The sequence below is a fragment of the Canis lupus genome, chromosome 12 (genome assembly GCF_048164855.1).
Source record: "Canis lupus baileyi chromosome 12, mCanLup2.hap1, whole genome shotgun sequence".
NCBI classification, from domain to species: domain Eukaryota; kingdom Metazoa; phylum Chordata; class Mammalia; order Carnivora; family Canidae; genus Canis; species Canis lupus.
In genome coordinates, this window is record NC_132849.1 from 41,930,601 (window position 1) to 41,955,181 (window position 24,581).

The 24,581-nt window shown below is 49.3% G+C and overlaps 2 protein-coding genes across 4 annotated transcripts in view; one reads left to right on the forward strand and one right to left on the reverse strand.

Annotated features, from left to right (window-relative positions):
- ALK (ALK receptor tyrosine kinase) overlaps window positions 1-24,581 on the forward strand; it is a 692,068-nt gene that overhangs the window by 650,797 nt on the left and 16,690 nt on the right. For both annotated transcript variants that reach the window (XM_072770669.1, XM_072770670.1), the window contains 11 exons: window positions 1,444-1,626; window positions 2,864-2,962; window positions 3,478-3,630; window positions 4,669-4,773; window positions 5,928-6,114; window positions 6,764-6,854; window positions 6,987-7,051; window positions 8,663-8,792; window positions 15,276-15,373; window positions 18,732-18,824; window positions 21,567-21,668. In XM_072770669.1, the coding sequence (XP_072626770.1) occupies window positions 1,444-1,626; window positions 2,864-2,962; window positions 3,478-3,630; window positions 4,669-4,773; window positions 5,928-6,114; window positions 6,764-6,854; window positions 6,987-7,051; window positions 8,663-8,792; window positions 15,276-15,373; window positions 18,732-18,824; window positions 21,567-21,668 (1,306 nt within the window). The remainder of the gene's footprint in view (window positions 1-1,443; window positions 1,627-2,863; window positions 2,963-3,477; window positions 3,631-4,668; window positions 4,774-5,927; window positions 6,115-6,763; window positions 6,855-6,986; window positions 7,052-8,662; window positions 8,793-15,275; window positions 15,374-18,731; window positions 18,825-21,566; window positions 21,669-24,581) is intronic.
- CLIP4 (CAP-Gly domain containing linker protein family member 4) overlaps window positions 22,862-24,581 on the reverse strand; it is a 100,263-nt gene continuing 98,543 nt past the window's right edge. Inside the window, exon 17 of one of the 2 annotated variants that reach the window (XM_072770680.1) lies at window positions 22,862-23,000. In XM_072770680.1, coding sequence (XP_072626781.1) covers window positions 22,865-23,000 — 136 coding nt within the window. In that variant the 3' untranslated portion in view covers window positions 22,862-22,864. The remainder of the gene's footprint in view (window positions 23,001-24,581) is intronic. The other variant, XR_012004578.1, reaches the window with a different exon arrangement.

The window sequence follows — 24,581 nt, forward strand, 5'->3', positions numbered from 1 at the left end:
CCAAATGTTGCTGAGGGGCCTTCCCTTTGCCACGAGACACCAACAGCCCTGAAAGGCCCACATGCTGCCCTCCAGCAGGCAGAAGGAAGGCCAGCTGCTTGAAACCCCAGCCAGGTGCCACAGCCCTGCAGCTTCCAAAGCTGATTTGCCTGGGGGTTTCCATTCTGTTCTGATCGTCCCTCTTCTAGACTGAGCTTGTTCCTGACCTTGGCCTCCTTTCCTACAACCCAGCTCCTCCTCTCTAGCACAATAGTGATCTCCATGCTCAGCTTCCCCCACCTAGACATCCCTCTTGCTGCCCGCTCAGGGTCCAGAAGAATCTCTGCCACCCATTCTTCCAGATGCCCCTTCCAGGCTAGCTAACCCTCGGGGTTCTGCAGACCCACGCGCTGCTGTTTCTCCAGGTCCTCACCACCTACCAAGTGCGGGAACAGAAAGTACTGTGCAGCTTTTGGAGTAGACTGCCTGTTGCATGTCATATGAAGCAACATAGGGGGAGACAGAAGGAGTCCTGGAATCTCAAGGGGCCAGCAGGAGAGGTTGATTGTGGTTAGCCTGTGGCCTTAAGATAAAGCTGCATTGAACCTCAGCTCTGTAAATAGCATTTCCTCTGCAAGAGCTCAAAGCAGCCCCAGGCACTGGGAAGCACAGCTCCAGTGGCTGTCATCACAAGGGTCCTGCCCACCCCTTCCCCAGCCCCTTCTCCACCCCCATCTTCCCTGCCCCCCTTGGAGCAGCAACTTAGAAGCAGCCAAGCAAGAAGAAGCTTCAGAGTGTGAAGCCCTCTGCACACGTGTTGTACCTCCTATGCCCAGACATCCCTACATGTCGTGTAGTTTGGGAAGCATTTTGCATGCATAGTCTCCTTTGATTCCAACATCGACCCAATAAGGCAAGTCTTACTATCCCCAAGTTACAGATAAGGAGACTGAGGCTCGGAATGGGGAAGTCCTTGCCCAGGGTCTCAGAGCTAGTAAAAATGAAGCCCATTAGGTTGTCCGACCTAGTCCAGGATTCCTGCAAAGGAACTCCACTGCAGTGAGCCTAGCAGGATTTTGATAGTTGGCTGTCCAAGGACTGGCAGGTCCCCGTTCTTGTTGGGATGCAAAGCATCAATGAAACAAAGTCCCAGCACTTCAGGAGTTGGGGGCATGGAAAGAAGGCAGAGGAATGAGTTTAGTTGTCAAGCTGCTTGCCCCCCCCACAACTCCTCCACCCCTAACCAAGCATTCTCCCCAGCTTGTGATCCAAAGACCTAGTGGGTCTGAAGCATGGTCCCAACTGGATGCACACGGCTGTGGCCAAAGCAGATCTCACCAGGGCAAAGGGCACGCTCCTGTTTTTCCAGCTGTGGATTCCAAAGCCCCCAGGCCCTACTTGGCCCTGGTGACCGAATCTAGCCAGAATCCTCTCACTCGGGGTTTTCTCCGTCTCTTCCTACAGGTGGTGGAGGTGGCTGGAATGATAATACTTCCTTGCTCTGGTCTGGAAAATCTTTGCTGGAGGGTGCCACCGGAGGACATTCCTGCCCCCAGGCCATGAAGAAGTGGGGGTGGGAGACAAGAGGGGGTTTCGGAGGGGGTGGCGGGGGGTGCTCCTCAGGTGGAGGAGGCGGAGGATATATAGGTAAAGATGATTCGTGTTCAAGGTGTCACTCCCTCCCTTCTTAGTCCTAGGCATTCCCCGTCCTGTCCCTGCCCCTCGCCTGCCCTCCCCTGGCCCACCCCAAGTGTGGACTGTGATGTCACCGTGCACGCCTTCCTCTCAGCCCCATAGGACCAGCCAGAGGCAGGGTGTTGGCTCTCGAGCCAGCATCCTGCCTCAAGGCTTCCATAGCAACAGCCTCAAGATCTCGTGTGTTCTCGATGCCCACCTGTCCCAAAGCCAATGATAAAGGGCTTTGATTACCTAGACTATTCTCTGAGCCAGCCCTGAAGTCGCACTGGCACGAGAACCTTGGAGGCCACACTCCCCGGGCCTGTGCCTCCCTCTGGATGGCTGGCCTAAGTCTTTGCCAAGCCAGCTCCCTCCCTGAGGGCCTGGTTGGTGGCCTCCAGCCTCACAGGCTCCCTCTCCCTTCCCTACCCCAGCCCACCAGCTTCCAGAACTTTGCCCTCTCCATGCTGATGGGCAGCCCCAGCCCACCCCGCCAGCCAGCAGCCCGCCACTGGCCCAGCCCTCCTCCGAGCTTCAGAGCAGAGCACAAGAGCCTTCTGAAGCCGAGAGGCTGGGAGGCTGGGAGGCTGGGAAGCTGGGGGGCTGGGCGGCTCCATCATCCCCACAGATTAGGACATGACGCATGCACGCACCGTGATGTTCTGTCTGTGTTTTGCTTTACGCTGTGTGTCAGATGCTTGTGTTAACCAGACGCTCTTCTCTTCCAAACTCTGGGTGGGTGGGAGGAGCCTGAGGGGGGAGCCCAAAGATACCCAGTCCAGCCGAAAGGAGGGACGGGAGCCTGAAGGCACAGAGGCCCATCCCCCCATGTCCCACCCTGACCCCATGGGACTGGAGAGCAACTCCTCAATGCTAGTGGCCTGGCCAGTTCTGAAAGAGGTACCGAGTGGCTAGTCCAGCCTGAGGACACCAGACCCCTTCTGATTCTTGTTCACCTGACCTGCTTCCCAGCAGCCCCAGTGCAGTGCTGGGGACTCCCCGGTGGGAGCTAGCCTGGACCTGGAGGGAACCCGATGCCAAACCCCAAGTGCCACCCCTGTGCCCCAGGGCTCCCTTCCCTCCCCAACCACCCCCCCACCAGGCCCTTCACCACCCTGAGGCCCCTGCATGCCCCGCTGGTGTGCAAATGTGTCAAGACTTGGGCCCCCTGCCTCTCTGGGTTAAACCCTTCTCTGGTTTGGTACAGGCGGCAACGCGGCCTCAAACAATGACCCCGAGATGGACGGGGAGGACGGGGTTTCCTTCATCAGTCCGCTGGGCATCCTGTACACCCCAGCTTTAAAAGGTATCCCCTCTGCCAGGCGGCAGGAGTGACCTCCTCAGGCCAGTTCTCCCACCCAGATAGAACGTCAGGGCCACGGACGCGAGTCCAAGACCCAAAGGCATGATTACGGGTCCCTCACAGGCAAGTCTTCCCAGGGCTCATCTCGGCAAGTTTTCTGGGAGTCAGGATGTGTGGTCTGAGATGGATGTGAAGACGGAAGACTGACTTTGAGGCAGGCTGGTTCTAGAAAACGCTGCCGCAGAAGTCCCCTTACCGGCGCCAGCCGGCCCGAGGGTCACGCACTTGGACCCTTCCATCTGCCCACAAAAATGAGCCACATGTCCTCTGTCTGAGCTCCTTCAGATGCATCAGGGATGTCCCTCCACACATTGGTGCTTCAGTGGCAGTGGGACGTAGGGACAGGAGCCAGAGAACCCACACTGACCAGCTGGCGATAGAGCACAGAGGCCGGAAATGGGGTACGGGGTGGTCTTCTCCGCCTCAACCCAGAGCTGATCCTCCCTTCTTGTCACCAGTGATGGAGGGCCACGGGGAAGTGAATATTAAGCATTATCTAAACTGCAGCCACTGTGAGGGAGACGAGTGCCACATGGACCCAGAAAGCCACAAGGTCATCTGCTTCTGTGATCACGGGACAGTGCTGGCTGAGGATGGCGTCTCCTGCATCGGTAGGAGGGACATGAGGGCGGTGACAGGGAAGGGGCCCAGAGTGTGAACCCGCAGGGGCTGCGGCTAGTTTCACCATCTGGGACGCCGCAGGTGCAGTTTTGTCAGCGCTCTGACCCGTCTGACTGCCCCAACACGGGTGCTCTGAGGACTGGGCAGACGGTCCTGTGTGTGAAAGGCAGGTAGGGGCTCATGAAGGACCCCTCACTTGTCTCATCCCACCCCTAACCCAGGGCATCAACCCTCACATCCCCACCAAGGGGCCATCCTGCCTGCACTGGAACACCCCCAGTGCCAGGGACCTCGCACTCCCAAGGCACGCTGATCCGTCAAGACTGCCAGAGTCGCATCCTGTGCCTTTCCATTTCCACCCTGAGGTTTGCTACTTGCAGAACCTCTCAGGCGCTGCAGGGGTTGGAAGACAGAGCTGTGTCCTCCTCCTGCAAGTCTCCAGATGAAAAAAAACCCATTTGCTTCCATCAGTTCACACAGGACAGTTTTATGTCTCTTCCCTATCTGTGTCCCACGTCTGTGAGTATTCTGGTGACCAGTGTCCATGCGAGATGTCTTGTCCAGGACCAGGCAGGGGATCTCAGTGCAACCAGACCCCCCCACCCCCGTTAGTCTGGGCCCAGTGCTCTGGGGGCCCCAGGCAGTAACTCAGCCTCCAAGTGTTCCTGATGGGTCCCCTCTGTGCCAGGGTCGTACAGAGTCTGTACTGGTCACCTCAGGCCTCTGAATCTCTTCCATAACCACCACTGGTCCCCCTGTCATCCTGCCATTGTGCAGTTAATGTTTGGGATCAATGTCCAGAATTTGACATTTATCCCTGTCACATGTTTCCTCCACCCAGAAGCTATTAAAATTTGTTAACCAGAATCAGCCCATTTCCTGCCCCTGGCCCTCTGCAAAAGAAGGCCTTCAGGGTCTGGAAGGAGCAGGTGGTGCTTGTCCTGGAGAGGGAGGGTATTTCTGCCTTGGAGCTAGCACCGAGGATGACCAGCATGGTCACCGGTGCCCCATGGGGACCTTTCTTGCAGTATCCCCCACCCCAGAGCCCCACCTGCCACTCTCACTGGTCCTGTCCGTCGTGACCTCAGCCCTCGTGGCCGCCCTGGTCCTGGCTTTCTCCGGCATCATGATTGGTGAGTGTGCCAGAGCCCTGGGGCTTCCAGGGGCGGGGTGGGAGGGGTGTGGAAGGGGCCAAGGAAGGCAGATCTGGTGAGACAGAGCAACATTCAGCCTTTGCCATGGAGGCAGAGATGTCACTGTGGGTGGGGGGTGATTAGGGCCGCCCAGGCCAGCCTGAAACAGAAGCCCCCTGCCCCAGCCCCCAGCACCACTTCTGTTTCCTAGCTGAACTGCCGCTTCCACTCCTTGACCTCCCCCTAGAGCCTTCTAGAGGCACTCTGCTGAGGAGGACACAGTAGCCAAAGCTTACCCCCAACCCCAGAGTTCACTTCCAGCTGCCGCCAGACATAGTGCAAAGGGCTTCAGGGGACATAGGGTTTGGCTCACTCCCCAGAGAACACCTCCAGCCTCACCCATCCCCACATCAAGCAGGCAATGCAAAGTTGGCTTCTCAGTATTTCTGTTAGGCCTGTGAGCCAAGGTGAGCGGAGAGGTCTCGGCGCTGTCCAGCCAGGCTCTCACTGTGGGAGGTGCCCAGGGCAGGTGGGCAGGGACATGAAGGAAGGCAGAGGGGAAGGCTCAGTACCGGCAGCGCTTTCAGACCAGCCCCTTTAGGGCAGTTGGGGGCTGGTAAGGGGTGCGTAAGTCCCATATGATGCCATCTTTCAAAGGGACAGGATGATGAAAGCTAACGCTTGTTGCACACCACATGCCAGGTGATTTACACATTTTAGTTCACTGAATCCTCACTTGACGCTCTGAGCATGCTTGGTCCATTTGAGAGAGGAGGGGCCTGAATACACAGCCGTCGACTCACTTGCCCTGGCCCATAACTGGGGGCACTGGGCTTTCAAAACAGAATCCACGCTGTGCATCACAGTTTCATCCTGTGTCCCAACGGACTTGGCCCCACGGAATATTCTCACAGATATATAGTAACAGCAGCAATGATGGTCACTTGCACCGGTAGAGTTTTTCAAAGCCATTTTACGTTGGTGAATTCATTTCATTATTTGTTAGAATCACTAAGTGTGATGGAAATGTTCAGATCCCAGAGGAGGAGATGGAGATCCAGGAAGGCTTCCTGGAGGAGGTAGCCCATGCTGGGCTTCAAGGGCCAGGCTGCCTGGCCCAGGCCACGTTGTAGCTAACCTTCATCTGCCTGTAGTGTACCGCCGGAAACACCAGGAGCTGCAGGCCATGCAGATGGAGCTCCAGAGCCCCGAGTATAAGCTGAGCAAGCTCCGTACCTCGACCATCATGACTGACTACAACCCCAACTACTGCTTTGCTGGCAAGACCTCGTCCATCAGTGACCTGAAGGAGGTGCCTCGGAAAAACATCACCCTCATCCGGTGAGTGCCCCCCTGCCACTGTACTCCGGGGTGGTGCGGGTGTGGGAGGAGTTCAGGCTGGATGGTCATCCCCACACCATGGATTTTTCCAGCCGCAGGAGGCCAGCACAACCACCCCTCAGGGCAGTTCCAGCCCTCCCAGGTTTAATGCTTAGGGCCATTTGGAGAGGTATTTAACTGTTTAACACCCCATATATTCACGGGGTTTGCACAATGAATGGAGAGCAAGACAGGGAACCAGAACATTCCTCGAAGTCCCCTGAAGCGCCCCCTCTCAAGTCTTCTCGGCCCCTCATTCTCCAGGTGGAGCAAAGTGTCCTCCTCTGAGCTTCCAGGGCACCCCATGCCTTCCTCCATCATTTACTGAGCACACTCTACAGGAATGTCTGCCAAGGATCTGTCCCTCCCCAAGAAGTGGGAGCCTCTCCCCAGGCAGGGCCCTGTCCTCTTCACCCCTATGACCCTGACGGATATCAAAAACCTAGTTCGTCTTCATTGAATAATAAGGCAGGGGAGGCCTGGCATTGTATGGCAAAGCAGGTGGAGGGTGTTACTCCTCAGTTTGCAGGAAACCCCCTGCCTCTTGTGTGCCTTTCTCCTGGCCCCCACCCCGCCCCCTCTGCCTGACCTTGCCTTTTCCTTTGCACAGGGGACTGGGCCATGGTGCGTTTGGGGAGGTGTATGAGGGTCAGGTGTCTGGAGTGCCCAGCGACCCGAGCCCCCTGCAAGTGGCCGTAAAGGTAAGAGGCGGCTCCATCATGGCCCTGATCTTGGCCGGCAGTCTCTATGGCCTCAGCTCTTGGACCACACACCCTCTTACCCCTGCGGCTCACAGCCTCCTCCTCCTTTCCACCCTCCCCTTCTGTACCCAGACGCTGCCTGAGGTGTGTTCTGAACAGGACGAACTGGATTTCCTCATGGAAGCCCTGATAATCAGGTAAATAAAGCCACAGAGAGACGCCCCCTGTTAGATGTTTCTGTCTCCAAAGGAAATGGTGTTGTCCTCCAGCGTCTCCTTCCTCCCCACCAGGAGGGTCCCTAAGATTTTAACACATCTTACCAGAGTGAAATAGCCCCAGGTGGTCGTCTGAGAAGAAAAATCTCTGTGGCCTAATAACCAGAGGGATATCCCTCTGCCTTCCACTAGCACCCCTGTGTCACCCAGTGGGATGTTCCCCAACCCCCCCCCCCTTTTCTGAATAGAGCATGCTAATTGTTGCCAGTGGAAGACACACTTACGCCCCAGGTAACTTTTCGACAAAGCCCCTCCCCAGTTCCAGCTCTTAGATCTTGTGTAAAGACCCGCGGGCCTAACTGATGAATTCTTGAACACTACCTCTGAAACTAATGATGTGCTGTATATTGGCTGATTGAATTTAAGTAAAATAATTTAATTTAAAAAACAAAAAAAGAAGTGTGCCCCTAGATGTGATGGAGGCCACCGCATCCTGTTCCCCACCAGCTGGCTTACACCCTTCAACGTGTGACTCTGGCGTCCCCTAACTAGGAATCTCAGTGCCCAGGGCTTGGGAGGGCATGTGCTCCGGCCGCAGACCACCTTAAGGAGGACACAGGTGCTTGACCTTGAGATCTCGCCACACTCATAGCCTCCTGTTATGCTGGAGAGCCTCAAACATCCAGACACATGCGAGTGGCCTCGGGTCCCTCCCCCCCTCCCCCCCCCCCCCCCGCGTGGAAGTGGACAGTATGTGAGGTGCCTGTGTTGTCCACAGAAGGATGCACAGCAGGGTCAGGGCCTTGCTTTAAGGGTAACCTATTGTCTGATTACACATGTAATACATGATTATTGAACAACACTTGGGAAGTGTAAGATGATATGGAAGGAGACCCAAATCACCCAGTCTCACTCTTGCTGATAACCCGCCACTACTCTATTTCAGCATAGAGCCATGTAGACCTTCGGCTCTGCGTGTGTGTGTCCAGACGGAGTTCACCCGCGCCCCTGCCCCACACGTCCTAACAGGATCACATTAGCAAGAAAACCCAAATCGTAGGGCCTCTCGGCCAGACTTACTCCGTCCCCATGAGCACCCATGGGGGAGGCACGCACAGGCCTCTTCCTCACTCTCTTTTACACACGGTCTCCTGGCAGGGTTCACTCGGTCCCCAGAGGAAGCAGTTCCTTCAGCTTCTCTGCCTGACGCGTCCTCGAAGAACTCACACATGAATCCTAGCAAGCAGTCCACGCACCACTGTCCCCACTGTCCCAGACCCTGCCCGCTCTCTCGTCCCGCCTGCCCTCTGACCCCACCTCCTTACTAAGTACCTGTGCAGCAGCCTCCTGCCTCCAACCAAACACTCTCATGCAGACTGGACTCCTGCCCGGCCTGCCCTCTGGTTCTCGCACCTGCTCAGGAGTGAGAGCCCCCCCCCGGCCTAGGCTGGGCATGGGACCTGGCTACCCACATGACAGAAGGCATTTACATAATGCAGCTGCTGAAAACATAACTTTGCATCCTGCTCTTCCTCTTTAAGATTTTCCCAGACTCAGCTCAGTTAAATTTGGTTACTCCCCTCTGCTCTGCAGCAAATTCAACCACCAGAACATCGTGCGCTGTATCGGGGTGAGTCTGCAAGCCCTGCCTCGATTTATCCTCCTGGAGCTCATGGCAGGAGGAGACCTCAAGTCCTTCCTCCGGGAGACCCGCCCTCGCCCGGTGAGTGAGAACCAGTCTTGCCCTAGTGGTTGGAGCCAGGGAATGGAGCAGAGGGCGGGAGGGGCAAGAGTGGGCAGCCTGAGAAGCAACCTACTCAGTGGGACCGAGGGAGTCAGCCCTGGGGCTTGTATCTGGGGGAATGGCCGGGAGAGATTGCACAGAAGGTGGACGAGGGCTGAGCCCACCCTGGGGAGCTTGAGCAGGGCTTGTGCAATGGGGCCTCCAGCCTGAATCCCTTTTTGTGACCTGCTGATTCCGAGAATTAGGGACAAGCACAGAGGAGGACTTTCATGCCAGCCATGCCATTAATTCAACTGACTTGGGGACAGGACATTCTACATCTACTCATTCTGGACCCCACTAACCTCATTTCTTAAGTGGGGACATCCTGACCTTGTACCTTTACTGTCAAAATAAAATACTATAATATTTATGAAGGTTCTGCATGTGTGTCATGATTAAGGGGCTGGAGCTTGGGGGAGTGAAGAAACCTGGGCGGACCCAGGAATGCCACCCACCCCCATCCACCAACCCTAGTTAGACAACCATGTGGCTTAGGACTGTGAAGCCCGTAACCACAGGATCGGCACTGTGAAATCCAAGGGCTGGACTAGAATCTTTCTAAGGTGGTTCTAAGTTATAAGACATAGCACATGGGGCATGCCCAGAGTCCAGCTGCCCACTCCTGTCACTGCCGGGGTCTTCAGGAGGCTCTGGGCACCAGGAACTGGAGCAGAGAAGAACCCTGAGCTAGGACCCAGAAGTTTCCTCAAGTAGCTGTGGACCATGAAGAGCATGAGGAAGACTTGCACCCTCCCCACCCCCAGGAAAGCAGAAGAAGACGACAGCAGCCTTGCTACAGAAAGCCCAGAACTGAACACTGTGCTCTCTGGGACTCAGACGGGAGGTGGATACCGTGAAAGATCACGCCTGCTCTAATCCCCATGGTCGGTCAGACTGAACTTAGAATACCTTAGCCCTGGGAGCCTCCCTACGATGCCTACAAGCTCCTGGGTGACCTGTCTCAGCACCTAAGAAGAATCCAGTCTAACTTCCTGAAAAGACGAGTGTGTGCACATCTGAGCGCCCCTGGCAGGGGGATGGGGGGAAGGGGGAGAAGGACCAACCCCATCCCATAATTACCCTCATCCACATTATCTTCGTCTTCCTCCTAATTGCCACATTTCTGAAAGTCACCCTGTGAAGTAGACGGCGTAGATCTCACCTTAATTGTACAGATAAGAACACTGTGGCTCAGAGAGGTTATGTGACTTCCTGAGGCCAAACAGGAAGCGGCAGAGCTGAGACTGGAACTCAGAACTTGGGATTCCTGATTTCGGGGCTCTCTCCAACCTACCATGCTGTTTATCCCAATGTGCTCTTTGGGGAGCTATGCAGTGCCAAGACGAGGTTGGGTCACTGAAAACCAATACCACCAGCCGTGCAGACATCTCTGCAGGGTACGGACACCAGGTTTTCCCCCCACCACTCATCAAGGCAGAGCCTTCAGCTCTTGTGCTCTGAGATTCTCGGCAGTGCTTGTAGCAGAGGTCAAATGGGGACACATAGCATCACATTTTGGGAAGAGGCCTAGCTCTGGGTTTCCCACTGGACATTCTTAAGGCTTGAGAAGGAAGTACTGTGCATGCCAAGGACAGATTTCCTCATAAAGGGGAAATCCCCATACCTGGCCAGCCCAAGGGCATTGTGGGTGGGGATCTTCCCTCTCTTTTGGAGGCAAAAACATCTTTTGATGATAAAGAGGATCTGTATATTGTCCCAAAGAATGGAGTACCAGCAAAGAAAAACAGGTCGTTCATACCTCAACCACCTTCTACCCCTGTGTCACCCTAAAGAGACTCAGAACGAGGAGCCTGATCTAATTCCAAGTTGTGACCTCGAACTGCAGGCACTGCCCAGGGGATGCCCACAGCCAGAAGATGATCGACTCTCCTTGGAAGAGCCGCTTCTGAGGGTCAGGATCCCACTCACCAAATCCACTCTTCTAACCCTTGACCCCACTCTTCTTCTGTGTGGCTCTCCTTGCCCGCCACACCCCCCAAATCCTGGTAGCACCCCAATCATCCTGCTCCTCACCTTCATGCACACCCACCCATCCCAGGCGAGCTGGTCCTTCTGGGGATGCCTGCCCACAAGAGGTGATTTTAAATGCTGGATGATAGCCTTCCAGAGCGAGCCCATGCCCATGTGTTTGTGGCAGCAGCTACCCTGGGCATTTGGGAGACTTGCTAGGCATGATGCATTCTCAGAACCACAAAATCCAGGTTAGCTGTGTGAGGATCAGGTTGACTGTGAGAAAGGAACATGCATTGTGGTGGACAGAGGGGGCTACACCAGTAACCCTTCACAGAATGAAGGAGGGAGGGACTGGCTGGTGGGCATCGCAGCTGGAGAAATACACACACCAAAAGATGGTGGGTAGAGTTGTGACACTCTCTGGATTCAAAGGCCTGAGTTCCAGCTGGCTCACTTGTTTGAAGCCCCCAAGACTCTCGGGGCTTACCCGATGACCTGCTGTGTGCAGGTGCTTAGCTAGGCATTCGGAGTCAGACAAGGTCTATGGTCTTCTCCTCCTGCCATCCCTGAGGTCCAGCAGTTCCATAGATGATCAGGATCGAAGGACCTCAGAGATGGTCCACCTAAGAGGCTCTGGCTTCAGATGACATATGCACGGACATGAAGTGACAAAACAGATGTACAGATGCAGAGGGACAGAATGATCCTGGCGAATCATGTCTGTCATGGAAGCAAAATTCATGCGTACAAATGAAAACCTCATTTGGTCCCAGGACCCCAAGTTCTCAAGGAGGAAAGACCCTTTTTAATGTCAAAATAATTTTACAGACCCAGTTTTTATTCAACAAATATTTATCGAGGGTTTGAGATATGCCAGATATAAATCCAAGGGCTGTCTTTTGGTATCCATTGATTCAATCAATAATGACAGAAGCCATCGAGGGGTCAGTAGTCTCTCAATTACAGGTGGCCGTCATTAACCACAACAGTGTCTGTACCTATTTGGAACATGGCAATGCCTGTGGGCAGCAGCTCTGGGGAAGATGCTCAGTACACAGGAGGCTCCCGGACCCAGAGGTCACAGTGTACAGGTCAGAGCCTCTGCTTTGGGTTCATGCCCGAGGGCAAATCGGTGGCTCCAAGGTTGCCAGACCAGTGTTGGCTCCGACATGCATGAAGGGGCATTTGGTGCCCATGAAAAGTCGACCACGTCAGGAGCCTGGAAAGACGAGGCTCCAGCAGCAGTGACTTCTCATCACTTATGACAATGACCTTGTGTTCCCTGTCTGCATCTGCTTCTTCCGTTCTCCTTTCTCTCTCGCCCTTATCTGCATCGACTTAAAATATATTCCTATTCTGGGGGTGCCTGGATGGCTCAGTTGATTAAGAATCTGACTCTGGATTTCAGCTCAGGTCATGATCTCAGGATCATGAGATCCAGCCCCACATCAGGCTCCACGCTCAAGGGGGAGTCTGCTTAAGGTTGTTTCCCTCTACCTGTCCCCCTGCTCGCTCTCTCTCTCTCTTTCTAAAATAGATAAGTAAAATCTTTAACATATATCCCTATTCTGTTTTTCACTGGTGAAACAGTTCACTCCATCTCCTTGTGATTCTTTACCTAAGGAAAGAAAAGATATCAATATTACTCTGCATATTATTAGGACATATGTTACTCCCTGGGAAGAGCCTCTCAGAAACTGAGACCAAAGATATGATTCTCCTTCACTGGGCCTGTTTTCTTCAATTGTAAAAGTAGGATTTTGGTCCAAACAGTGTCCCTGAAGGGAATAACAGTGCCCCGAGGTGCTACACACTCAACATTCATGCTTTTAAAAGAATCGTGTGATCAAACACTTTTCAGAGGCATGCAGACGGCTCTCTTACTGATTTGCAATGGACATCAGAGCATAGCAAAGACTGATAATTCCTGTGTTCAAGAAACCGATTTGGCCCAGAAATTCTCGTTCCTGTTTGATCAAATTCCATCCCACAAATCTGCTTTGGGACAGGATATTTATGTCCATGACCATGGCTGCCCAAAGGATGTCTGGTTACCAAAAAAATTGCCATACTCAGGGGCAAATAAGTGGGGGAAAAAAAAACATATTCCAACTCCTTCTTTGCCCAGGATTGATACAAATGCCATTGGACACACTAGCTATGCTCTGCATTGTTAGTTTAACTATCAGTTTTGACACAACATCTAAACCTTCCCCAATTCTCCCCCAGACACACACACACACACACACACACACACACACACACACACAGCTTGCCAACACTCCACTTCTGTGCAGACTGATTAGTGAAGCAGTTAATTTGCTCTAAGCAGCCAAAGACAGGGAGCTCAGATAAACGCAGCCCGTGGGTTAGTTCTTGGGAAGATTTAGTCCCTACAGCATGCCAGGCATTTAAGACATCAATGGTCCTTGCACCCTGAGTGATGGGCGCTAAGACACAAAGAGACTCAGGGGCAGCTGTGACCGGTCCTCTTTTATAAAACATTTTCCTGGACAGAAAGAAGATATTCCTAATACTATAGCAAAATGGATTAATATTTCCCTTGGAAATATATTATCTTTTTTCCTCCCAGGAAATGGGTAGTATCTCTCTCACAGTGCCCGGTGATTCTGACCCTAACAAGGCCCCTAGAGAAGCCAAACACAGGACCCTTTTCCCAAGACTACCATGGCGTCCAGGCGGTAGCCCCACCATAACTGCAGGTCCCTTCATGAAGGATTCACTATGTGCCTTGTAACAATCTAGGGAGGGTGAGAGTGTCATGCCCCTTTCTCAGGCAAGGACACTGGCTTGGGGAGAGGCAAAGCAATTAGTCCCAGGTCACAGTCAGTAGAGGATGAGCAGAGATGAAGCCCATGTCAGCTCAACTGGCCACTGAATTATATCGCTCATGGCATTTGTGTGTTGTATTCTGATTCAGTTGGGTACTCTGCACTGTATCCGTATATACTCCATCCCTTCTAGGACACATTGTCCTGAGCAGCCCAGTTTTAACTCCTAGAATCTTGCCTCTGCCCAATCCAGATCCCAGCTCTGGGCAGTTTTGGCTCTGGAGTGAGTCACTTAGCTTCTCTGAGCCCTCAGCCTTCTCCTCTTTAATATAGACATACCCTTTCTTCCCTACGTCCACACAGGATGTTGCACCAAAGGAGGTCATGCGCGTGGACTTGCTCTATTGCATATAAGGCACTGCCTGATGTTCCATGGGCAGAGGGTATTCCCTTCCCTAAATTGTCCTCCTCAGAATTGAAGCATGCCCCAGAGAAGCACTACTCCTGTCTGCCTCCCCTAGACCCATACTATTGCTCCAAGGAGTCCTGAGGTGGCCTTGACCTGTGGCAGAGAAAGCTCCCAGGCAGCCTCTGGTAAATCATAGTTCAACTATAATCAACTATGCGTGGCTCTCAGTTCTCACTGAACCACTGCAGTGTGCCGAGCATCGTGCTCTATACCGTAGAAGTGGACGCTGAAATCCCTGCCTGGAGACCTCACAGTTTCCATAGGAATATGGTCAAAGAAACTCAACAGCAGTGGATGTGACACTGCATGATAACATGCTGCTACAGACTTCAGGGATTTAGGAATTAAGAGAGACGCCAAGATGGGATGTCGCCTTCAGAAAACACTTCCAGGAGCTTAGCAAGGCTGCCGAGGAAGCTGAGGCAAGTACACCCCATGGGCGGGGTGATGCCTCCTTTTACACAACAGACTTCACATGGGGACACTCAGGTGGCTCAGATGGTTAAGTGTCTGCCTTCAGCTCAGGTCATGATCCCAGGGTCCTGGGATCAAGTCCCACATCAGGCTCCTTGCTCACTGGGGAGCCTGCTACTGCCTCTACCTGCTGCTCCCCCTGCTTGTGCTCTCTCTCTCTCTTTGAAAAATAAATAAATTTTTAAGAAGATTTTTCTTTTCAAGAAAAAAGTTTGAGATAGCTCTTCACCTGCCCAGCATTTCCTGAAATTTTTTCTTTTTCATCCCACTTTAGGTCTGGGTCTTCTTGAAGACTATTTCTTTAAATAATTTTAAACACTTTAAAAGCATTTTCTCCCTTGATTTCTTCGCAGGTTTGTTTATAATTTGGGGAGGTTTGAATGTCAAGATTAAGGTGGAAAAATGTGCAAAATAATGAAAAGGGGACAGGAGCCAACCTGTCCTGGCCCACCCTGGGCTGCTCTAGTTTGGGGCTCTCAGCCCTGGCTGTACGTTGCACTGACCCAGGGGGGTGCTGTGACCCCTGCAAACACTAGGCCCACCCAGAGAGGCAGGTTCATTGGTCTGGATCAAGGCCCGGGCATCTGTGTTTAAAGCCGCTGAGTGATTTCTGATGCGCGGCCAGAGCTGAGACCTCAGCTTGAAGCCTGTGTTTCAGATCTTCTCTCCCCATGAGCGTCTTGTCAGTGGATCGCTTATGTCTCCCCACAGAACCAGCCTTCCTCCCTGGCCATGCTGGACCTTCTGCATGTGGCTCAGGACATCGCCTGTGGCTGTCAGTATTTGGAGGAAAATCACTTCATCCACCGGTGAGTCTACGTGACCCTGCTCTTCCCTCTACCTTCTGCACGCTCCCCTGCATGTCTCAAGAGCCCAGATCCCCACCACCCCCTTCAGAGTAGAATGGTAGGTCTCTCTCCAGACTTGTTGGGATGACTCGGCTTCACTTGTCCTTAAGATAATTACTTACTCTGTCGGGGCTTCATTTACCCCATATGTAAAATGGGTATCATAAAATATCCATCCCAGTGCTGGAGATCTAGATGAGCTGCCCTTGACCACTTCGCCTCGGGGATTCTTGCCTCCATCACGTTAACATTTTTCCCATCTAGAGAACCAAACTCTTTAAGGGAAGTTAGAGGAGTTCATATTTTCACATATTTGACTTTGGGTAACTCAAAGGCAAGGACCCTGTTTTATTCATCTTCATACCCTGGTATATTGTGAGGCACAATTAATGTCTGTTGGATACATTAAACTTTTTTCTAAAATGTTCTGAAATGAAGCAGAATGATTATTTTCTTTGCTTCCATACTTCATTTCTTCTACTCTGTAGGATCCTTATGTTTAAATAGGTGTTTGATTGGGACATCAAACCCACATGTAATGCTACAGACATGATAGATTATACATATTTCTTTCCATGTGCATGTTGATGACTTTCTCAGCTGACACCTTGATTCTGAAATCTGAAAAGTCAAATAGACTGTTAGGCTCTTTGCAAAGCTCCTCCTAATGATATGCTTCACAGTTAGTAAATACCAGCCTGGTGAATGAACAATCACTTCTTAACCCATGTCTTCAAAGAGTGTAAGACATGTTCATAATAATTAGAATATGTAACTACAAAGCAGGAAATGAGAGAAGTTGTATGAGTTCAGAAATGGAAAAGCATGTAAGCAGAGAGCAAGCTATGCTTTCTGCTCTAATAAAAATGGAGAAATTAAAGACCAAGAAATGCACTCACCTAGGCTCCTAAAGTCCTTCCTCAAACAAGGCAAAAAACACTCCTACCAGCATGTCCTTTCACTGTGACTCCATCACTTTGGTTTTCTGATCTTCCTCTTGATCCTGACTCTGCCCAACTTGTAGGTCTTGTGCTTAATAGAAATAAAAGGAGCTGAGACCAATCCTTCAGGTTCCCCTCCAAAGCTATGCCCTTGCTTCAAAGCCCCAGGTAGCCTTGTCCTTGTTCGTGACCTTTTCGTTGTGCCCAAAACTTTCCATAAATCTCAGCTCTGGCCTTTATTGGTGCTCAGACGGGACAAGGTTGTGCTCTTCTTGGAATTCATCCTTGGCTAGAGCCATCTTTCCACCTGTTGTCTGTGTCCTCTACTGGAGAGCAAGCTGTGCAGTCACCTTGGTGACTCCGGACACCTGCCTTCCCTTCTCACCGAGATTGTTTCTGCTTTCTCATCTCTGCCCCATGTTCATCACCGAGCATCCGGAGTCTCCAGCTAAGGGACCCCATTCTTCTTTCCTCTGACATTTTGAAATCTGCTTTCCTAGAGCTATGATATATTTGGACTATCTCCAGTGCTCTGTTATTACAGATAATGAGATAACAGGATCACATTCTCTCAAGATTCCTATCACTTCCACATCTGTAAATAGTTACCAAAGGTCAGAATTAGATCCCAGAGTAATAGTTTGTTGCTACTTTTATCTTTTTTAGAGAAATGAAATTGTCAAAGATCAAATCAGGAATGTATCAGATGGTCTGCTTTATAAGCAAAAGGCAACTTCCAGCAGCAATTGTCTGTCCCAATCAAAGCTTCTCTGCTGGGGTAACTGGCATTAGGAAATTATCTTTTACACCTCCTCGCTGGCTGCGAGCTCTGTGACACACTCCCACAGCAGTGTGACCTCTAATCCTCTCTCCTCCCCTGGCATCCGCCTCAAGATTCACAGGCTCCCCTGCATGCACACCTCCTGAATTCAAAGTGGAACTCCTTCCCCAGATTCACAGGCTCCCATTTTTCTATTAGACCTGTTTCCTTTGGACATGGTTTATTGCCATTTCAAGAATTATGGGTCATTCTACCAATTCTTGGTGTGTTCTATGATATCACATTCACTTTCTAGCCATTAAATTCAAGATCACTTTTTTAAGCAACCATTTCATGCACATCAGCGTAAAGACCTTCCTGGAGATATAAATATTGTTTCTGGTCTACTTCAGTATATTTCTCTTGAGAAGCAATGGCTATATATCCTACTATTTTTCTTCTTTTTGATGTCATATATGTTATGCTTTTGTAGTTTTATTAGGGCATTTTATGCACCATTGCTCCTCAAAATTCAACTGAAACCTTCTGCATCAGGTCAGTGACATTAACAACATCCATCTCCCACTCTGACTCATTGTTCTGGTGTCTTAACTGTCCTAATGACCCACAGTCCAGATCTTGTTTATTTTCCGTGTCCTTATTTCTCCACCAAAGATCAAGACCTTTGGGAAACCAGATGAAAATATGAAAACACCACCTGTACTCCCTAAGAAGTACTCCTATTTTTTTCTGTCCAGGACTGTAGTATTATTACAGACCCACTCCAGACTTCTTCTGGATGCATCCTTTATTCCCACATGCATGTCAAGGATGGGTAAGCAGTTGATGAGTTGATGAGTCCTGGAGAGCTTTGACCATGCCTTCCAGGCATGCTATAGGAAAACAGGCCATCTAGAGTACAACAGCAAAGAGGACATGATAACCCTATGACTCGAAAGAAAGCATTCTTCAGCCACAGAGCTGTGATGCATACAGCCTAGCAAAGGCTTTAGTGAAATCATGGATGTAAGAATAATAGTAGCTTATTTAAAAAGACAACTAGAATTATTGGAGAATACCTTGACTGCTCGAACTTAGTATCATGGAAGTCATGCTGTCTCAGAACACTCCTCAGGCAACTGGCAGAAACCAACAGCAATCTGTACAAAACCGTAGCCTAGGCCAAATGGCATTTCTTATGCCCCTATATGATCTTCTTTTAGCTAAAGTTTTTTAATAAAATGAGAATAGCACCCTGTATCTTCTAGGGTTGTTGTGATAATTACCCATGAAACACTTAGAACAATGCTTAGCACAGAATAAAAGGCCAATACATTCTAGTTCCTATTATCATTACTTTCATTATTATTATCCCATTAAACATTTTCAATCATCTTCCCTAATCTGTTTCCACTCGCCTATTAGTTCTGAGGGCTGGAATTGGTCGAGCTATTCCTCTCATACTGAAGTATGATGTAGTAAAGAAAATAGAGGGCAGAGAAGGGAACTATTTGAACATCAGATTAGAGGTGAAAATCCTTGTGATGAATATTACATGTTTATCCTCCTGGAAATAAAATTAGGAAGTGTATTTTCTCTTTTCTTTTTTTCTTACCAGGGACATTGCTGCCAGAAACTGCCTCTTAACCTGTCCAGGCCCTGGCAGAGTGGCCAAGATTGGAGACTTTGGAATGGCCCGGGACATCTACAGGTGAGCAAAGGTGGCCATCACCTAGCGAAGCCCCATCCCCTCAAGAGAATGGGATGTGGATGCTTATGCCCTAAGTCATCTCTGGTATGCTGTCAACTTGTCACCTAACATTTCCTTAAGTCCCATTCCAGGACATACAACATCTTAATTAGTGCCCATGTCTGGTGGTCTAATTCTAGGATCACACTGCAGTCACTGACACCAGGTTCTCAAGACATTGTCTTTCTGGTTCCAACTTCCTGATCCCAGAATGTTCTCAGACACAGAGTAACCCGGATATTTGATATGGAGGAAGTTCTCAGTAAACTTTTACTTAATGCCTCTCCTCAATATTCAGGAATTCTAAATGGACTTGGGCAGGAGCACTCCTGAACAAGCAGCATAATGGGCCAGCTCCCCGGTCTTCTCTACACCAGGAACCACAGAAGGGTGGTTCAAAGCCCATAGGTACTTAGCTCAACTTCATCTCATTTTCCCTGTCCTATTCTCAAGGACATTAAAAAAATAAGATAATTTTTCTAATTACAAAGAAAACCCTTCTATTGTATGTACCTTACTCTTCTCACCCCAACCCCTAGTTTCATTTTCAGCTGATTATTTACAACTGTGACTTGTTGCATGAGCTGAGCAAATCACTCTTTTGCATGGTCACTACTTACACCACCCCCCACCGCCACTAATCCAGGCGTGGAGTGAGGAGAGATGGTCACATGGAGCTTTCACTCCTTGGAGAGTAAGGGGGAGCCCCAGACGCCCCCAGAGAACTGATTGTGATCAACACAGGTAGGAATGCTGATGGCACCCCATTACTCCAGGGTAGATTGGGTGCTCCACTCTCCTCTTAACTTCTCAGAGTCTCAGCACCCCTCTGGCTCCTCTCTCAGAATACGCAAGATTGCCCTTGGTTGGTTTATTTATTTATTTATTTATTTATTTTAAATTTATTTATTTATTTTATTTTATTTATTTATTTATTTATTTATTTATTTTTATTTTGCCCTTGGTTTAAGATACAAATATTGCAGCAAGACTTAGCAAGCGAGCCCTCCATGATTGGGCCCTTCCTCTCCATCCTCAGCTCTGACACTCTCTGGCCCTAAGCTTCACCACCCCAACTTGCCCTGTGTGATCTCACGTGTCAGGAATGGTCTTCCAGGAGAGCTCCTCACCACTCAACCCCACCAGCCGCTGCCTGAGAAACTCTTCCTGGACCTCAGCCCCACCTCCGTGTCACTGAGCTTTGTACTCACCTGCATCACTGTATGCACTGTTCTACACTCAGGTGTCTGTGTGCCTTTCTTCCACTAAACCGTAGGCTGGGGTGAGAGAGACTATAATTTATGTCCTCAGCACTTAGCAGAGTAAACACTCGGTATAGGAGGCCCCCTTCATCCACGTTTTCTCTTTTCCCAGTCTCAATTGTTTGCAGTCTGGAGGCAGATGCTCCTCCTTCTGACATACCAGCGGAAGTTTTATAGCAGTCCAACTTTACATCCCAATGCCTGTGTCATTAGGCTCACTTCATCTCCTCACATAGGCATTTTATCATCTCACATCATCACAAGAAGTAGGGTGAGTACAGAATAGTAAGATATTTTGAGAGAGAGGCCACATTCACATTTATCACATGATATTGTTATAATTGTTCTATTAGTTTTGTCATTAATCTCTCACTGTGCCTAATTTATAAATTAAACTTTATCATAGGTACATGTGTGTAAGTAAAAGCTAGTGTATATAAGATTTGGTACTACCTGTGGCTTCAGGCATCCACTGGGGGTCTTGGGAGTATACCCCCATGGATAAGGGGGGACCACTGTACATGTTATTGAAGTAATTAATTAATCTAGGCAGCTAGTGGGGAGCTGCCTGCCTAAGCACACCCCAGTAGGAAAACACAGGGCTAGGGATAGAGCTGGCTTCAAAGGTATGAACTAGGGCAGCCCGGGTGGCTCAGCGGTTTAGCACCCCCTTCAGCCCAGGACCTGATCCTGGAGACCTGGGATTTTAGTCCCACGTCAGGCTCCCTGCATGGAGCCTGCTTCTCCCTTTGCCTTTGTCTCTGCCTCTCTCTCTCTCTCTCTCTCTCTCTCCCTGTGTGTGTGTGTCTCTCGTGAATAAATAAATAAAATCTTAAAAAAAAAAGGTATGAGCTAATTCATTAGTTTTTGTCAGTGATGTCTTTAATGCAGCTCATGATAAAAACTAATAATCATAAAAACTCATATCTTTGGAGCCAGCTCTGCCACCAGCCCTGTGTTCTGCTGGGTGTGCTAGAGTAGAGGCAGCACCCCTCTAGCTCTCAGGATTATTTGTTAAGTGCCTATATTGAGCAAAACACTGCGTGAGGGTCACAGAGGATCCAAACAAGACATAGGCCCTGCTCCAAGTTCCTCCAAGTCGGATCTTCCATTAGGATTATCAGGCACAGGCTGGAGTATCGTTATCATTGAGAGTTATAATACATGAAACCCATTGGGAAAATCTACCCACCTGCTACTGGATATTGTAGTCATTGCATAGATCTTTCTTTTCATGCCTCCAGCAGGCTGCCTCCTATTAAATGACACCAAAGTTCTTAACTTAAGAACAATGACCTGTGTTCCTCTGCTCTCCTCCTGAACCACATGAACCCCTCATTCTTTTCAGTCCTGTAATGGCTACAGCTTGTTGTTTACTGGCAGAGCTCCCACTCGGAGCCATCTCCAGGACCAAGTTTGGGTCTCATCTTCTCCCCCACAGAGCGAGCTACTACCGAAAAGGAGGCTGTGCAATGCTGCCAGTCAAATGGATGCCTCCCGAGGCCTTCATGGAAGGGATCTTTACCTCTAAAACAGACACCTGGTGAGTCTTTCTGCTACCCTCCTGTGGGTCTCACTGTGGGCCTCACACTACTGCTCTTGGGCCCAGTGCTCCCACGTTCTCCTGGGAAAGGGTAAGAGATGAGTCAATGCACCTCTACAACAGGGACTGTCAGAGGCTGGCATGTATCAGAATCAGCAGAAAGGCCTGGGAGAGCACAGATTGCTCTCCCCACCCTGGGAGTTTAGGAGTCGCTGAGAATTTGCATCGCTAACAAGTTTCTAGGTGACGCTGATGCCACTGGCAGGGGGACTACACATTGAGACACACATCTGATTTTTTTTCCACCTAACTACAAAGTTGGGGTTATCCCAGGAATGACACATTGAGTTAAGATTAGAAAAATTGATCAATGAAATTCTCTCCATTAACAGAAGAAAGGAGAAAATAAATATTGGCACAAAAGCGCTCCAGATTTAGTGGTGTTGAGACCCATTCCATGGTTAAAAATAAGGTGGAAAACACTGTACATTAGATCTCCAGAACTTATTCATCCTGAATAACTGAACTTTGTGCTCCTTGACCAACATCTCTCATGTCCACCTTCCTCCTGCCCCTGGCAACCACCCTTCTACTTTCTGCTTCTATGATTCCACCTCTTAATTGAGATCATGCAGTATATGTCTTTCTGTGTCTGGCTTATTTTACTTAACATCAGGTCTGACAGTTCATCTCTGTTGCCATAAAGAGCAGGATTTTCTTCTCTTTTAAGTCTAATATTCCATTGTATATATACGTGCCACATTTTCTTTCTTTATTTATCTGTCCATGGATATTTAGGTTGTTTCCACATCTTGGCTATTATGAATAATGCTGCAGTGAACTTGGGAATGCAGCTATCTCTTCAAGATACTGATTTTATTTCCATTGCCTGTATACCCAGAAGTGGGATAGCTGGATCTTAAGGTAGTTCTGTTTTTAATTTTTTGAGGAAATCTCCATACTTTATTACATAATGTCTATAAAAGCAACATATAATTTTAAGTGGCAGATTAAACTTGTGCTGTCTGCCAAAATACACTCACGTGCATGCACACAGGTGTGCATATGCACACACATGCACACACACATGCACACATGCATACCCACACACAACACTAAAGGGAATCATTTCAGTTGTGTAGAAACCCACAAAGACAAAGATGACAACAATGACAAAATTTTGGAAACTGGGAAGTTTATGGACAAGTGATACCTTCCTTAGGAGACTGGAAAGTTGACATATAGGTCCAGAAACATCCTTGTTCACTCTGCCTGAAAGCCCCAGAAAGGCCCAGAAATTGAAGGTGCCAGATACCGCTGGAAGTAGAGGTGCTGCAGACAGGAAAATCAGTTACAGATATGTTTTAAAAATAACCAGATCCTTGGCTCATTCCTTCACCCCCATCTCTCCCCTACCATCACACAAAACCAGGGGTTCCCTCTGTGAAGAGATTGAATGAAAGCCTTTCTGGTCTTGGGGACATTAGACATCATGGAGGATGAATTTTCTACTATAAATAGGGATATATATTTTAAGTCTACCTACTTAAAAATGTATGCCGCCTTCTTCTGTTCAGCACCAAGAACATGCCACAGGTAGGAGCTGATCAGAGAACTCCTCATTGGAGAAACTAACCAATGAAAAGAAAAATCTAGATACTGCCAGTGGTAGTAGGCTAAGTAATGGCCACCCAAACATATCAGGTTCTAATCCCAGGAACCTATAATTGTTACCTTATAAGGAAAAAAGAGTCCTTGTAGATGTGTTAAGTTGAAGATCTTGAGGTGGGATGGTCACCCTAAATTACCTGGGTGGGCCCTAAATGTCATTACAAGGGTCCTCATAAGAAGCAGGTAGAGGGAGATTCCATACACAGAGAGGAGGAGGCAGTGTAAACACAGAGGTGGAAGACATGTGACCACAAGTCAAAGAATTCTGGAAGACTCAAGAAGCCAGAAGAGGCAAGGAATAGATTTTCCTCTAGAGCCTCTGGAGGAAGTGTGGCTCTGCAAACACCTTGATTTTATCCACCTTAATTTTATCCCAGGATACTGTACTGATTTCAGATGTCTGGCCTTCAGAGCAGTGAAAAAATAAATTTCTGTTGTTTTAAGCCACTAAGTTTGTGGCAGTTTGTTACTACAGAAAAAACAGGAAATGGATATACCCAGTGAAACATGCAAGCCAGTTGCATGTTTACATGTTTACAGACAAGATCTGTAAAAGCTTCCCAATGGATTTGCAATGTCCCAGTCATAAAATATGAACATCCAGCCAAGAACCAACAAATGCTTGAAAAACGATTCTAATCTGAAGGAAAAATCATATAAAGAGGAACTTTGAGGAAGAAAAATACAGAAAGCTTAGGAAAACTTCTAAAAACTGTAATAACCTCTGAAAGATAAATTATTGCCACCATAATGTAAGGACAAAGGAGTATTTCAAACACAGTTTTTAGAGAAAAAAAAAAGTTCTTAGAAATAAGAATAGGAGAGAGCCCTTAAAGAGATGGAGCATTAGTCTCTTGAAGCTTGTGTGAGCTGCACATAGGAACATCAGGTCAGGTGATCAAGGTCAAGCAGTGATAGATCATGTTCATAGCATGTGCCCTTGATCTGATGTGATGAAAGTGACATATAACCCCTGTGGTCTTTCTCCTCACACCCAACAACTCCAGTCTAATCATAAGGAAAGCAGAAAAATCCCAACTGGACATGCTACTAAAGCCCTGACCAATACTCCTCAAAACTGTCAAGATCATCAAAAACAAGGTAAGCCAGAGAAGCTGCCAAAGTCAAGAGTAGCCTAAGGAAACATGACAACTACATATGATGTGATATTCTAATGGAGTCCTGGAACAAGAAAAGTAAATTCAGCAAAACCTAGGGAAATCTGAATAAACCTATAAGTTT